Source organism: Syngnathus acus, chromosome 3, assembly GCF_901709675.1.
Source record: "Syngnathus acus chromosome 3, fSynAcu1.2, whole genome shotgun sequence".
In the NCBI taxonomy this organism is placed as follows: Eukaryota; Metazoa; Chordata; class Actinopteri; order Syngnathiformes; family Syngnathidae; genus Syngnathus; species Syngnathus acus.
This window is the reverse complement of record NC_051089.1, coordinates 17,554,398-17,568,325: the sequence shown is the minus strand read 5'-3', so window position 1 is coordinate 17,568,325 and position 13,928 is coordinate 17,554,398. Positions and strand designations below refer to the sequence as shown.

Below are 13,928 nucleotides of genomic sequence, written 5' to 3'. Positions count from 1 at the left end.
CTCCGCGCTCTATTTCTATCAGTGCCGAATTTAGAATGTGGGCTGTGACGTCAGCATTCTCGTAATTCGCGCGCTGAGCTTTCAGATACAGTTTTACGCTAAAGCCACCCACAAATCTTCCCCTGGAATCCTTCCATTAAAATCAGTGGCCCAAGGAAAAGAAAGGCGGACACTGAGTGCCGAGTGTTTAAAGAAGAGTGGACAATTTCGCTCGACCTACGCGACGTGACGTTTAGCCACATGAACATCAACATCAACCCGTCACAGATCTAGGTTAACGGACCAACACCTCGGCTCTATCCTAAGAATTGCCACAACAAATTTTACTCCAGACTATGACGCACTAGCAAAAAAGGGAGACGAACAACACTGTTCCCACTGAAAATGAAGGGGAGTTTCTCAAGTTTGTTGTAAAAAAAAGCATTTTGAATATAATTTGTACAAATAGCAGGGATTGAAACTAGCGACCATTCTCATTTTCAAACAATGCAGGATGCTCAAGGACATTGATGCACCACCTGTTTGTGACTAATCTTAACTTTTAAAGTTCTTAAGGCCAACTTAAAGGAAGTGTTTCCCGTTTCATCACCTCCGTCACCAGGCGTTTGTGAGTTAAAACTCTGCTCTGATTTTCAGATATCCGTCACCGTGTTGCCGTTTTGATTTTTTTATTACTTTGTTTAGATGTGTTCTTTCACTGATTCTTCAAGATGATGTATTTGGTCAGAATGTTTGCCGTTTTATGTGATTTTGCCTCATAATATAAACATATTTCATAAATCTGACCTGCAGGCGCAAAAGTGATGGAAACTGTTATTCATAATAACAGTGTCGTATTTAATGAGAATCACTGATAGTAGTTTTTTGGTGAACAGTTTTTTTTAATGCTGTTAATAAATGCATTTGTTTTCCAAAAACGTTTTTTGAATATCAATGCTTTACTACCTACTAAAGGCCATAACCTTTTATGCAATAACCTTTACATGTCATTTATATCAGGTGTCCCCAACCCCCGGTCCGTGGGTCACTTGGTACCGTGCCGCCAAGCCGCACAGGACAAAATTCTGCTAATGTTTCGGCCCCCCAGTCAAAATTTAGAACCCAATTCGGCCCGCAAGTCAAAATGTTTGCCCACCCCTGATCTAGTAGATGCATACCGCAACCCTAGTCAACCTCAGTTTGATCCAGTATAGCTTCTATTTTATGCACCTTTTAATCTGGTGCACCCTGTATATGGACTAATTCCTAAAATACAAAATTCAATGAGGGTGCGCCTTATAATCCAGTGCACCTTGTAGTGCGAAATATACGGTAGCTTAATCCAAGGCGCTACTTGTTATAAGTCTATTTTATTTGCTGCCACAAAAGCAAAGATTAGTTACTTAGCGTTGAGGGTCCGCACCGTAGCTGCTGCCCACTTTTATTGTTTTTACTGTGTGAAGGCGAAGGCCTTCACACAATAACAACAATTCACTTTTTTCTTCTTCTTCTATTTTACAGTATTCTCCTCACTTTTGTGTCCCTTAACTACTTCCACATAATTCATCCGATTCACTTCATTCCCCTTTTAACATATTCCAAATATTCACGCGAGGAGCGCTTCCATTTCTTTTTCCATTCGAAAAATTTACGGTTTTCCCCCAAATAATCCCCATTCATTCTTAATGGCACATTCTAGATTTCACGTTTACGTCTTTCTCATTTGGAATTCACATAATTTAGGTTATTCAATTCATGTTGGGGAGGATTTTCAACATTATCAAAATTGCCACGTTTCAAATATTTCAGAATTTCGCCTTTAAATTTCCCGTACAATTTTACAAAAATTTTTCTCTTCTTACTTACATTTTTCAACTAATTTTAACCATTCCAACTTCAAACTATTCAGCTTATACCTATTGATTCTGAGATTTCCCCCTTACAGAGAAATCTACATTCTCCCCATTACCAGACAGACAAATATTTGCATTTATTCAGGTTTTCCTCTCTAACTTCTACATGTTTTGACCGATTCAACCATTTCCAACTTTAAACGATTCATCTTATGCCTGGTGATTCCAAGAATTCCCCCGTACCAAAAATTGTACATTCTCCCTATTACCAGACCCACAAGTATTTGGACTCATCCAGTTTTCTCCCTCTAAATTCCATGTTTTGACCAATTCAACCCATTCCAACTTTAAACTATTCAGTTTATGCCTACTGATTCCAAGAATTCCCCTTTACCAAGACTTTTACCTTCTCCCCAATACCAGACCCACAAGTACTTGGACTCTATCAGTTTCTCCTCTCTAACTTCTAAATTTTTTGACCAATTGAACCCCAGTCCAACTTTCAACTGTCCACCTTATGCTTACCGTATTCACCCACTTCACCCTCACCCCACAGTGTGGCTGCCATCTTGGAGTGACCCAGAAGTGCCCCAATATCAACAGGAAGTGAACCGAAAGTGCCCCCAAACTTAGCAGGAAGTGAACCAGAAGTACCCAAAAACTAACCGGAAGTGGCCCAAATTGAACCAGAAGTGCCCGAAACCAACCACAAGTGCCCTAAATTGAACCGGAAGGGCCCCCAACAAACTAGAAGTGCCCCAAATTGAACCGGAAGTGCCCTAAATTGAACCAGAAGTGCCCCTAACAAACCAGGAGTGCCCCAAATTGAACCGGAAATGCCCCACACAAACCAGAAGTGTACTAAATTGAACAGGAAGTGCCCCAAATTAAACCGTAAGTGCCGGAACTTTATGCCGTTCATCTTATTCCTACCTATCCCAAAACTTCCCACTCACCAAAATTTCCACATTTTTAATTTTAAAATTTTGCAACATTTCGTTTTTCCCTTCTAATTTCTACATTTTTGACCGATTTAATCCATTCCAACATAACCTTTTCATCTTGCATTCCATCTTCAACATTTTCAGCTTATTCACAGTCGTATAAGATTTTCTGTCATTTGACGTCATTCTTTAGCATTCTCGAAGTATGTTATTCAGCTTCATTTCCCCAGAAATGCCAAATACTACCGTAATTTTCGGACTATAAATGGTGTTTTTTTTCATAGTTTGGGTGGGGGGGGCGACTTATAATGAGGAGCGACTTATATGTGAATTTTTTCAAACATTTTCAAAAAAAAAAAAACTGAAACAGCGATAAACGAACCGCGATGTAGCAAGGGATTATTGTAATTTGAATTTCAAGTGACGTCAGCAACGCGGCGCGGCGTGGCGGTTGTTTACAAAAAGGACAAAGATTGATCACGGGATGACGAACATGACGAAGGGCCCCACGTACTACCGGCATCATTAGCGGCTTTGTTTCTAAGTGACACGGAGGACGAAGAGATTGAAGGATTTAAGGATTTGGAGTGACACAGAAGGTTTGAAAAACTATTATGGCTTTTACGCACGCCCGGTCCTACTCTACGGAGCTCTCTTTCACCTCCTTGATTAGAAGTCGGGGGCCGGCACTCGGCCGGGTGGCTGTCCGGGGACGGTGGATGGGGCTCGGTCATGGCTTTTACGCACGCCCGGTCCTATTCTATGGATCTCTCTTCCACCTCCGTGGCTGGAAGTCCACGCCGCCACACGCCTGGAAGTTTGTTTTGTTAAATAAAGAGCCGTTTACCAAACCCACATCTTTCGTTGTACTTTGTTAACGCTACAATATAGTTATATACTAGATCTGTGGAATAACGACGAGGCTGACGTCAGGGCGCACGCGCGGCGTTGTTGACAAAGGACGAGGAATTTGATCGATGGATTTAATGATTTAGAGCAGTGGTCCCCAACCACCGGGCCGCGGACCGGTACCGGTCCGTGGGTCACTTGGTACCGGGCCGCGGAGCCGCACAGGAAAAAAAACAAAAAAAACAAAACATTTTTTTTTTTTTTTTTTCATTGACATCAATTCATTCAGGTTAAGACGCTCGTCCCGGTCACGTGACATGTTTCCCCAGTCGAGCCTGCAAAGCTAGCAAAAATGAGTAAGAATTTATTTTGAAAAATATAAAAAATTTGGCGAATCTCTCCCAATTACATCTGTCGGTGCATCTGAAAAATAAGGACTCTTGACACAGGGCGCTCGTCTCGGTCACGTGACGTCACCACAGTCAAGCCCGCGAGGCAAGCAAAAATGAGCAAGAAACAGAGAAGTTTGGAAAGCTTCTTCGGAAAGGGAAAAACGTCCAATGAGGACACTGAAGAAGAAGAGGCTACGACTTCTAAGAAAAGGAAAGCTGCATTTAAAAGAACATTTCTGGAGTCCTACTTAAAATATGGATTTATCGCCACAGGTGACTCTGACGCGCCAAGTGCATTCCGCATATGTGGCGAAAGGCTAGCTAACGAGGCAATGAAGCCTTCAAACCTGCTTCGGCACATGGAGACCAAGCATCCTGCATTTAAAGACAAACCTTAACCACTTCGGGTGTCATTGTCTCCGATTACGCCTAGATGGGAACGGCTCATTTCTGAGAAAAGAGCTCGGTGCTCCCACTAATTCAACGTTTTATTTTTATGTGGTTTATATTTGTTTTTATGCCAGTCGTATCATTTTATTTCATCCTATTTATATATATAAATATTTAAATAATAAATATATAAATATATTTATTTATATAAAGGCCGGTCCGCGAAAATATTTCTGACACGTAACCGGTCCGTGGTGCAAAAAAGGTTGGGGACCACTGATTTAGAGTGCAGATGGTTTGATAATATTATTGCTTATATAATAGTTATTTGATATCTAATTTATATATCGTTATATGGGCCTGTGGAATATTTTGAAGTGCAAGAGCCGTCAGCGGCGCGCACGCATTGTTGACAAAGGACGATTGATGGATTTAATGAATTGGAGTGACAGATGGTTTTATTAACGTGTTATTTATGTAATAGTTTTTTTAATAACTCTGAATTTTACGTCAGGGCCGTTCTCAGCTCTTCGTTTGTGTTTATGTCACGTTAGCATACCTATCGTTTAGCCTGTTGTTGCTCGTTCATGACTGTTCTTGGTGTTGGATTTTGTCAAATAAATTTCCCCCCAAAATGCGACTTATACTCTGGAGCGACTTATATGTTTTTTTTCACGTTATTGTGCATTTTATGGCTAATGCGACCTATATTCCGGAGCGACTTTTAGTCCGAAAATTACGGTAGTTATATATGTTAATATGATTTTTATGAACGTGAAATCAACACAAATGGTGTAAATCTATATTCATCTATACAATACAATCTACATTTATATGAGTAATAATCGTATGATTATATGGCCGTATAAAGTATCTCAAAGTTTTTTTGCTGTGCCAAAACTTTATTTGATTCTTCTATTCTGCAGTCATGTCTCGGGCAGGGTTTGTCATCAAGCCTACAGTATAAATATGAATGTGTAATGCAAAACACAAGACTAATGTGTAAATGTTCTTTGTTTCCGTTTCACTTTCATTCTATTGTATCGATTTATATACCCTTTGTTAGAGTGGTGCTCACTCTAACTTAGTATTTTGGATGAACCCCACGGGAGACAGTCTGCCTTTTGAACACTTGCAAGTGGAGAGCTTGTTCGTCACTGTGCATACAACGATGATCGAACGAAGTCTGACTTTGGATTCTTGCAAGAGAGTATTTATTGAGAGAAAGCAGGGTGGGGGTGAGAGTGGTCAGGATGGGGGTGAACCTCTGGCCTTTGGTCAAATCAGAGCAGGGGTGTTTTACGACGTTGGGGGAAACAGAACAACTTAGATTGCTTCATCTACAGCTGGTCAATCAGTTCAAAGGATCTTTGCACTTTGTTCTACTACTTTGTTAAGACAGGATACGTTTGGTTAATTATTACAGGTTACATTCCAACATAAGCATAGGATCAAACTAATCTATCAACCCAAACACCCTTTCCGTGTAACTTTTATAACTTTGCTATTCTATTTCCCCTGTTCTGTCTGTAGGATGTAGCAGGAAAAGTACTGGATCGATGGGCTATTATGACATTTGAGGAGGAGATTGCAACCCTGCAGCAGTTTCTGCGCTTTGGTGAGACCAAATCCATCGTGGAACTCATGGTTCTACAAGACAAGGAGGGTCAAGCAGTATTAGTTCCCAGCACTCGGACCATCTCAGATATTCATACATTCATTGAGCGAAACACGTCATGCTCTTCTGCTATCTTGTCTACAACCAAAGCAGAGAAGCAGAAAGGCAACAACATGCACCACTTTGAGAAACTTATTAAAAGCATGGCCTTCATATTGCCTTTCCAGCTCTTAAATTCTCTTCCAGCTCAATGTCTTGGCTGTCCAACAGGTTCATGCCAGCAGCTTCATGAGCAACACCAGGAGTCATGCCAAGGGTCAGTAAAGCACCAGAGTCAAAGGCAAGGTGATCAAGCGCAGGACAACATTGCTAATGAGAAAATCCACCAAATTCCATCTTCAGCAGACAGCAGCCATATCGGTACCAACTCTGTCACATTCACTGCTCTTCAAGACAACCAGGTGGAATGTCTTTCCTCAACAACAAAGATTGAGGTGGGAGATTTTTCAACCAGTGACAACTACTCTGATGGCCCCCCCCCACCCTCCATGATCTCTGATGTGATTCAAATGTCAGCCTTTGGTAGGATGCGCAATGGGCACACTGGATTGGGGATTTCAATAGGAAGTAGGGGTGGAGGAGTTCTGAAGAAGGGTCGTGTATTTTGCAATGCCTGTGAGAAGACATTCTATGACAAAGGCACACTTAAAATCCATTACAATGCAGTGCACCTTAAGATAAAGCACAAGTGTACAATTGAGGGATGCAATATGGTATTTAGCTCACTGCGCAGTCGCAACCGCCACAGTGCAAATCCTAACCCACGACTTCACATAGCCTTGAATCGCAACAACAGACAAAAATACATACAGGACATTTTATCTGCTGAAGAATACTATCCTGGAGAGAAAATGTCTGAGCAAGTCACATCCATTCCAACTTGCTCTGCAAAACGTCACAGATCATTATATAGCTACACGGTGGAGCAAGTGGATAGTGGCCTAAAGATACACAAGAGCTCTTTCCCCAGTACAGGCCAGCGTGGCATTCTGTTTCCCAATTTAAAGGCAGTACAGCCAGTCCTGCCTTTCTATCGCAGCCTTGTTACACCAGCAGAAATTGCCCATGCTACAGGAATACTACCCTCACTCCCCCTACTGTCACCCTCGGTGTCTGTAAAACATACTACTGTTCATGACATCTGTAATGCTGACCCCATACCAAAAAAAAAGTCTCGAAAGTCAAGTATGCCCATAAAGATAGAAAAGGGGATGTTGGAGCAAAATGAGCAGACTAATAAGGGGACTAACTTTGAAAAGAACATTCCTTTGCTGGACCCAGACAAAGAAGCGCGTGGTTGTCATAGAGCAAAAAAGGAAATTATTTTCATGGGGGCTGAGTTTGAGCACGAAGAGAAAGAAATATATTTTTATGAAGCTCAAGAAAGGAAAGCTAAAAAGTATTTGTCAGACCAGACCATAGAAAAGCATAAGGATGACACCATACAGCAAGTAAAAACAGTAACTACCATTAGTTCATCCTCTTCTTTAAAAAACACTTTGATCAAGAGCCTTCGTAACAATCAGTTGGACAGTCAGGAACTCAGCTTTAATGAGGAAATCGATGGCAAAGAGTATAAAAATGCAAAATATGAAGATGAACAAATTTCAAAGCGACAATGCAGTGGGCATTGGCTGACAAATGAGAATGCTCTTCAACTTTTAGACCACAAGAAGGAAGCATCTGAGGGCTGTGTAGATTGTCAGGATAAGATACCCCACTATGAAATCTATGGTAAGACTTTTAAGAACCTTGACAGTGTCTGCTGCACTACGAAAATGTGCACCATAAGAAGATGTACATGTGCAATGCAGTGCTGCAGTGCAATATTTCCCTTGCGCAGGAGCCAGATCAGTGAGAAAAAGAGAAGCCTGCATCTTGCGTGAATATAAAATAAATGGACGTAGACGAGTGCTTTGAATCATGCAAGGGAAGTGGTGCAGTACGGTAGCTTCATATTCATGAAATTGTTAACTGAGTGCATATTAACAATAGCCTAAGCCAACTGTGATTCATACATAAGTGGAGTGGTGAGCAAAGTAGGGGGTAATAATTTTTTCTATAGTTAAACATTTGTTTCCGAAATTATCATCCATCCGGTCCATGTGATCTGACACATCTCTGTACACTCTAACAACATTGTGTGACACACATTGTTTTTTTTGTAGTAATTATAATTGATATGTGTCCCTTAAATGTTTTCTACAGTATAGGTTATGTTATGTTATGTATACGTATGTTCCTTGAAGGGAGGGGAAAGCGAGGATGGTTCATTTGTCATTAACTAGCCCAGTTTATGTATCTTTTTATCAGGAAAATGAAAAAAGTTAGCATGTTTTAGCAAGTTATCATTTTCTATTTTATCCATTTATTTTGGCAAATACGCAAATACGACATGTTCTGAGACGCTTTATGTAAGATGAATTGTTCATACGTCGTTACATGTTCAATTAAAATTGGTAAGGGCTCATTAGACTTACATTTCCCCTGAAGTCCACATATGGGCTACCACCGCTGTCGTCTATCCGAAAAGGAGGTGCTTTAAACGGCACACTCAGCTGAAGGGTCGGCCTCCTCGCTGAAAGTCCGGTGCTCCCTAAAAAGCAAATCAGCAACAGAGAGACTAATCCTTGTGATATGTTGAAGTAGTCAGAAGTAGAGATGTCCATATACATTTTTGCTGATAGCTGTTTTTGCACATTTTAAGCGATAGTCTTTACAATGATTACCAATGGGGGAAATTGTGATCTTTTCCTTCTGTGACATAGTCAGGCTGATGTGTCAAATCAAGCAGACTCCGCCCAAAAAGTGGGCCTCAGTCAGTGTACTGCTCTTCTGTTCTAAAATACCATTAAATCTTTTTTTCGGGGGGAAATTATAGCACTGACATTATTTTATGATTCAGTTCCATCACATAAGTGCATGAATTTTGGCTCGCTTTACTGTTTCTTTAAATATACTTCTACAGACAGATATGAGATTGAATCCCAAGTTATAGACAAAGAGCTGAGAGGCAGTTGAGTTGACGTGAAGGAAAATTGAAAACAAATCCCTTTTATATATTTTGGAGTATAAATGTTTGAAAATTCTCCTATATGTGCTTCAAGGATTTTTTTTTTTTACACACCTGGCTTGTGCACTTTCAAATTATGCTGATTCTCTTGTCCAGACTTCTGACAAAGCCACAATGCATTACCTGAAAAGAGTAAAAGAGGCCCGGTGAAGTCTAATGCGGCCCTAATTACTGGATTGTGGAGTTTTTATGAGAAGTGAATTCCATAGAGATCCATTTGAAAAATAGTCTATGTTATCCTGTAAATATAAACCTAATTAACATGCAGAGTGGGAAAAGTCATTGATCGTTGTCAAGTGACGTGTCTGGTTCATGTAACCAGATACTTTGAAGTATGTGGTTTTGCATTCTGATTTTAATAAATACAACAAAAGCAATTTAATCAAAATAATGCTCTTGACTGAATGCATGTTTGGAGACAATGCAAAGTGAGTGAGTGTTCGGTAGTCTAATGCTTCTCCACATGCAAACAAACACAAACCATCGAATCAATCAAATAACATGCCAGACACAATCACATAAAAATGATAATGACAATACCATCCATTTTCTGTACCGCTTGTCCCCAAGGGGGTCGCAGGCGTGCTGGAGCCTATCCTAGCAGTCATCGGGTAGGAGGCGAGGGACACCCTGAACAGGTGGCCAGCCAATCGCAGAGACAAACAACAATCTGCTCTCACTCATACGGGCAATTTGGAGTTCTCAATCGGCCTACTATGCAAGTTTTTTGGGATGTGGAAGAAAATCGGAGTTCCCGGGAAAAACCCACGCAGACACGGAGAGAACATGCAAACTCCACACAGGGATTTCTAGGTGTTTCTAGTTGTTTTATTCTCCTTTTTACTCCTTATTACATTTTGTCCTCAAACTATTAATTACTTTTTATTCATTTTTATTATTTACTTATTATTCATTCTCATTATGACCAACTTATCATTAACTTTCTTTATTACTTTTTTATTGTCATTAAGTTTCTTAATTTAACTTTTCTGAAGCTTAATTTCCTTATTCATATTTTTGTCATTGTTATTACTATTTTTCCACTCACTATAACAGTATGATATAATGTTGTTATCACTTGTACCAAATGTATCCGTACTGATATAGAGAGTTGAAGCAAGAATAAGAGAGAATTAATTGACACTGTAAAATCGTTAGTACAATAAATGCTGACCAAGTTGGCACAACGCAACAAGCTGGACGTGTTTTCTTATTATAATCACAGACACTATAACTTGGTGACAGCAACAGAGGATTTTGCCTGACTTTCTTGGTGAGTTGTGTCGAGTTGTTTTGACTGGAGAAGACGTGCAGCGCTAACAGCAATGCTTAGTATTGCAAGACAAGCTACCGTCAGCATGGACGAGCACAGACGTTGTGTTTTCGACTCCGGCAACTTGTCCAAGACATGGAAGACACGGACGGACGAGTTTCAACTTTATGTTGGAATGACTGTGGCAAAGGATAACGAGTGAAGAGGCTCTTTAGTTATCTGGTTGGAGAGAGTGGCAGAGAGCTGCTTGATACACTAATGAGAGACACAGAGGCTGAGTTGAAGTTGAAGGACATGACTGAGAAGTTTGACACCTACTGCAGTCCAACAGTGAATGAAACTGTGGATATGAATTTTTCACAAGGCATTAGTGAATCAGTTGACAGCTATGTCACAAAATCCAAGCTTTTTGCTGAGAAATGTAATTTTGCCACATTGAGGGACCCCATCATTCAGGATAGGATTGTGTGCGGGATTAATGATGCCAGCATGCGGGTAAGACTACTGAGGGAGAAGGCCTTGACTTTGGACTTGTGCCTTCAGCTCTGCAGAACAGCGAAATTTTCCTGTGAAAACTGCAGGGCCATAGTGGGACAAGTGGAGGAAGTTCACGCTGAGCACGGAGCTTCCCGCCACCAGCAGACAGACACAGAGAGCATAGTGGAGTGCAAGTTCTATGGTAGGACGATCGAGAGAAACAAATAGAAATGTCCTGCATTTGGCAAGAAATGCAACAAATTAGGTAAGGAAAACCACTTTGCGGCCAAGTGTAAAGCCCGAACAGAAGTCAAGAAAAAGACTGTTCACTGTATAGCAGACTGTGAATGTGAGGGCATTATGTGTGTTAAAGAAGTGACACAAAGTGATAATGTGAATACTGTAAGCAATTCTTTTTTCTTCTTCCTGCTGTCATCATGTGTGGCAGCCTCCCAGCAGTGTTCTCGCTCTCTTTTCTGAAACTTTCTCTAATCCTTGGTGTTATGGCGACTATTGCTTACCTGAGGGATATACTATTCAACCTGAAAGCCCAGTCCCGGGTAAGTGGAGGTGTGTAAGCCCTATTGTGGATGCACTAAGATAAAGACTAAGTGGCTCGCTGAGAAGTGGTCTTTTAAACCTCCTGTGATCCTGGCGAACGTCAACTCAATGCAGAACAAGTCCTATGAAGTCCTACAGAGAGTGCATTTTACTGCGCTTCTGTGAGCGTGGCTAATGGCAAGCATACCGGATGCCAGCATTGAGCTACCTGGCTTCAGCATGATCAGCGCCGACAGAGACATCAAAGCCTGTGGGAAGAATAAAGGCACTGGTATCACTCTGTATGTAAATGGCCTGCACTTATATATTTTTTACATGGTGCCCAAAGCGCTTTACAATGCCTCACATTCACCCATTCACACACACATTCATACACCAATGTCAAGTCAAGTCAAGTTTATTTGTATAGCCCTAAATCACAAGCAGTCTCAAAGGGCTTCACATAGACAAAAATTGACAATTATTCTCAAAGCATCCCCTGATCTTAAGCTCCCAAAAGGGCAAGGAAAAACTCAAAAAACCCTGCCAGGGGAAAATGAGAAACCTTGAGAAGGGACCACAGATGGAAGGATCCCCCTTTCAGGATCACCAGGTTGAAATTGATGCAGAGAGGGCACAAATAATACATAATATGAAAATCAATGAAAAAAAAAGAGGATGTCCAAGTCAGAGCGAGGGGCTGCCGGAGGAGCCCTCTATTATCCTGGCAGTGGGCGCTGCCAGGTCCACACTGGGAGCAGATTGGGGTTCAGTGTCTTGGTCAAGAACACTTTGACATGGTCACCAGCACTGTTCCGTCTAAGCTGCGCAGCTGTGCAATTGCGCACAAGAAATTCTATGCTGCACACAAAATAAAATTCGGCATAAACTGATTGATTAATATCTAATGTTAGATGTAATCTGTCAATTATTATAATTAAGTGGACGAATGATTTTCTTTTCTGTGCCTTTTTATAGTGTAAATCAGTGATTGACAGGCATCCAGCCAATGATATGATATGGTTCACTTACGCTACATAGCCAATCATAGCATTGAAAGTGCCTGAAAATGTCTCCTGCCCATCCGTGCCGCGCATGTTAGCTAGCTAACAACAGTGCGGTGGAGTCAAGAGATGCAAATGCCAAGTTAGCTAACCCCTTATCATGGCGAAACGAACGAGCAGCGACGCATCCACTCGCCGAGCCAAAGTAAATCAGAGATGTGGCGGTTCTTTTAAGATGGAATGGCTGTCGGCGTGTGTTCAAATAAAAGAGCAAACAGTAAAATTGGTTGTGGTTTTCTCTTTTTCGAGTGAGAAATGTCTACTATGCAGTGAAGCCAAAGTGGCAGGCGAGTTTACGGAGGGAAAAATATGGACTGAATGGTAGTTTGGCTAACTCAAGCGTCGCATTCAGCAGAAATGTCATTTGAAAGCTGTTGGAATTGTACAAAGACTCAAGATGGGACAGGGGATCGGTACATTATTGCGGGAGAGTGCAAAAGAACGAGCTGTCACACAAAACAAAATCCGACCCCGAGCAAGTTAAAGTTCTCATTGCCAATATTTTATTTGTTTATTTCACGAGAGTGTTGCACACAGTGGTCCACAGTGTGTACAGGGAGCTTGTGTGTTTGCACAGACACTTCAAAAATTAGAGGGAACATTGGTCACCAGGGTTGAGGATAGATCCGACAACCTTAGAATTAAGAAGTGAACACGCCACCACTGATACACACTGCCAATGTATGTGAATGTTAGGTGGTGCCACCCTGGACATGACATCAAGACTTCCATCTGCTGCAGAGACATCGAACTTTCATGTGTGCTCATGTGTATGATGTGGCTCATTGCGATAACAGTAAAAAATGTGGCTCTTAGTCTCTGACTGGTTGGCCACCCCTGCACTAAGGGAAATAAGACTATTGACCTGCTGTATGCAAACGTCGAGGATGCATACAATGCCACCCCTCTACCTGCACTTGGGAAGGGAGATCACAACTTGGTCCTGCTTCAGCTGTGTTACATGCCAAAAATGAGGAGACTTCCACAGACCACTACGACCACTCACCTGTTGAGTGAGTACATTGACTTCTACATGGATGTGATTCCAGTGAGAGCAGTGCACTGGTATGCCAAAAACAAGCCTTGGATTACGAGCAGGTTTAAGGGCCTCCTGAATCGCAAGAAGAGGGCCTTCAAGGAAGGTGATAAGCAAATGCAGAAAGAGCTCAGGGCCCAGTTCAAGGTGGCGAAATTGCTTTATTGAAAGAAGTTGGAGCAAAAGCTGCAGAGAAGCAGCATGAAGGAGGTGATGGGATGAGGTTGATCACCGCCTGCGGCCCAAAGCAGGGTGCCACCGGACAAGAGGGCGAACCAGCTGAATGACTACTTCAACAGATTTAACTACTCCCGCTCGCCATCACAACGCAACCAGTTCAGCGGCCTAGTGGTAGAGTGTCCGCCCTGAGACTGGAAGGT

At 41.6% G+C, this 13,928-nt stretch overlaps 1 protein-coding gene across 1 annotated transcript in view; it reads left to right on the top strand.

The window, feature by feature from the left end:
- LOC119120071 (zinc finger protein basonuclin-1-like) overlaps positions 1–9,945 on the top strand; it is a 34,723-nt gene extending 24,778 nt beyond the window's left edge. The window contains exons 4-5 of the mRNA XM_037246689.1: positions 5,941–6,519; positions 9,729–9,945. Coding sequence (XP_037102584.1) covers positions 5,941–6,519; positions 9,729–9,773 — 624 coding nt within the window. The 3' untranslated portion in view covers positions 9,774–9,945. The remainder of the gene's footprint in view (positions 1–5,940; positions 6,520–9,728) is intronic.
- Positions 9,946–13,928: the final 3,983 nt, after the last annotated feature.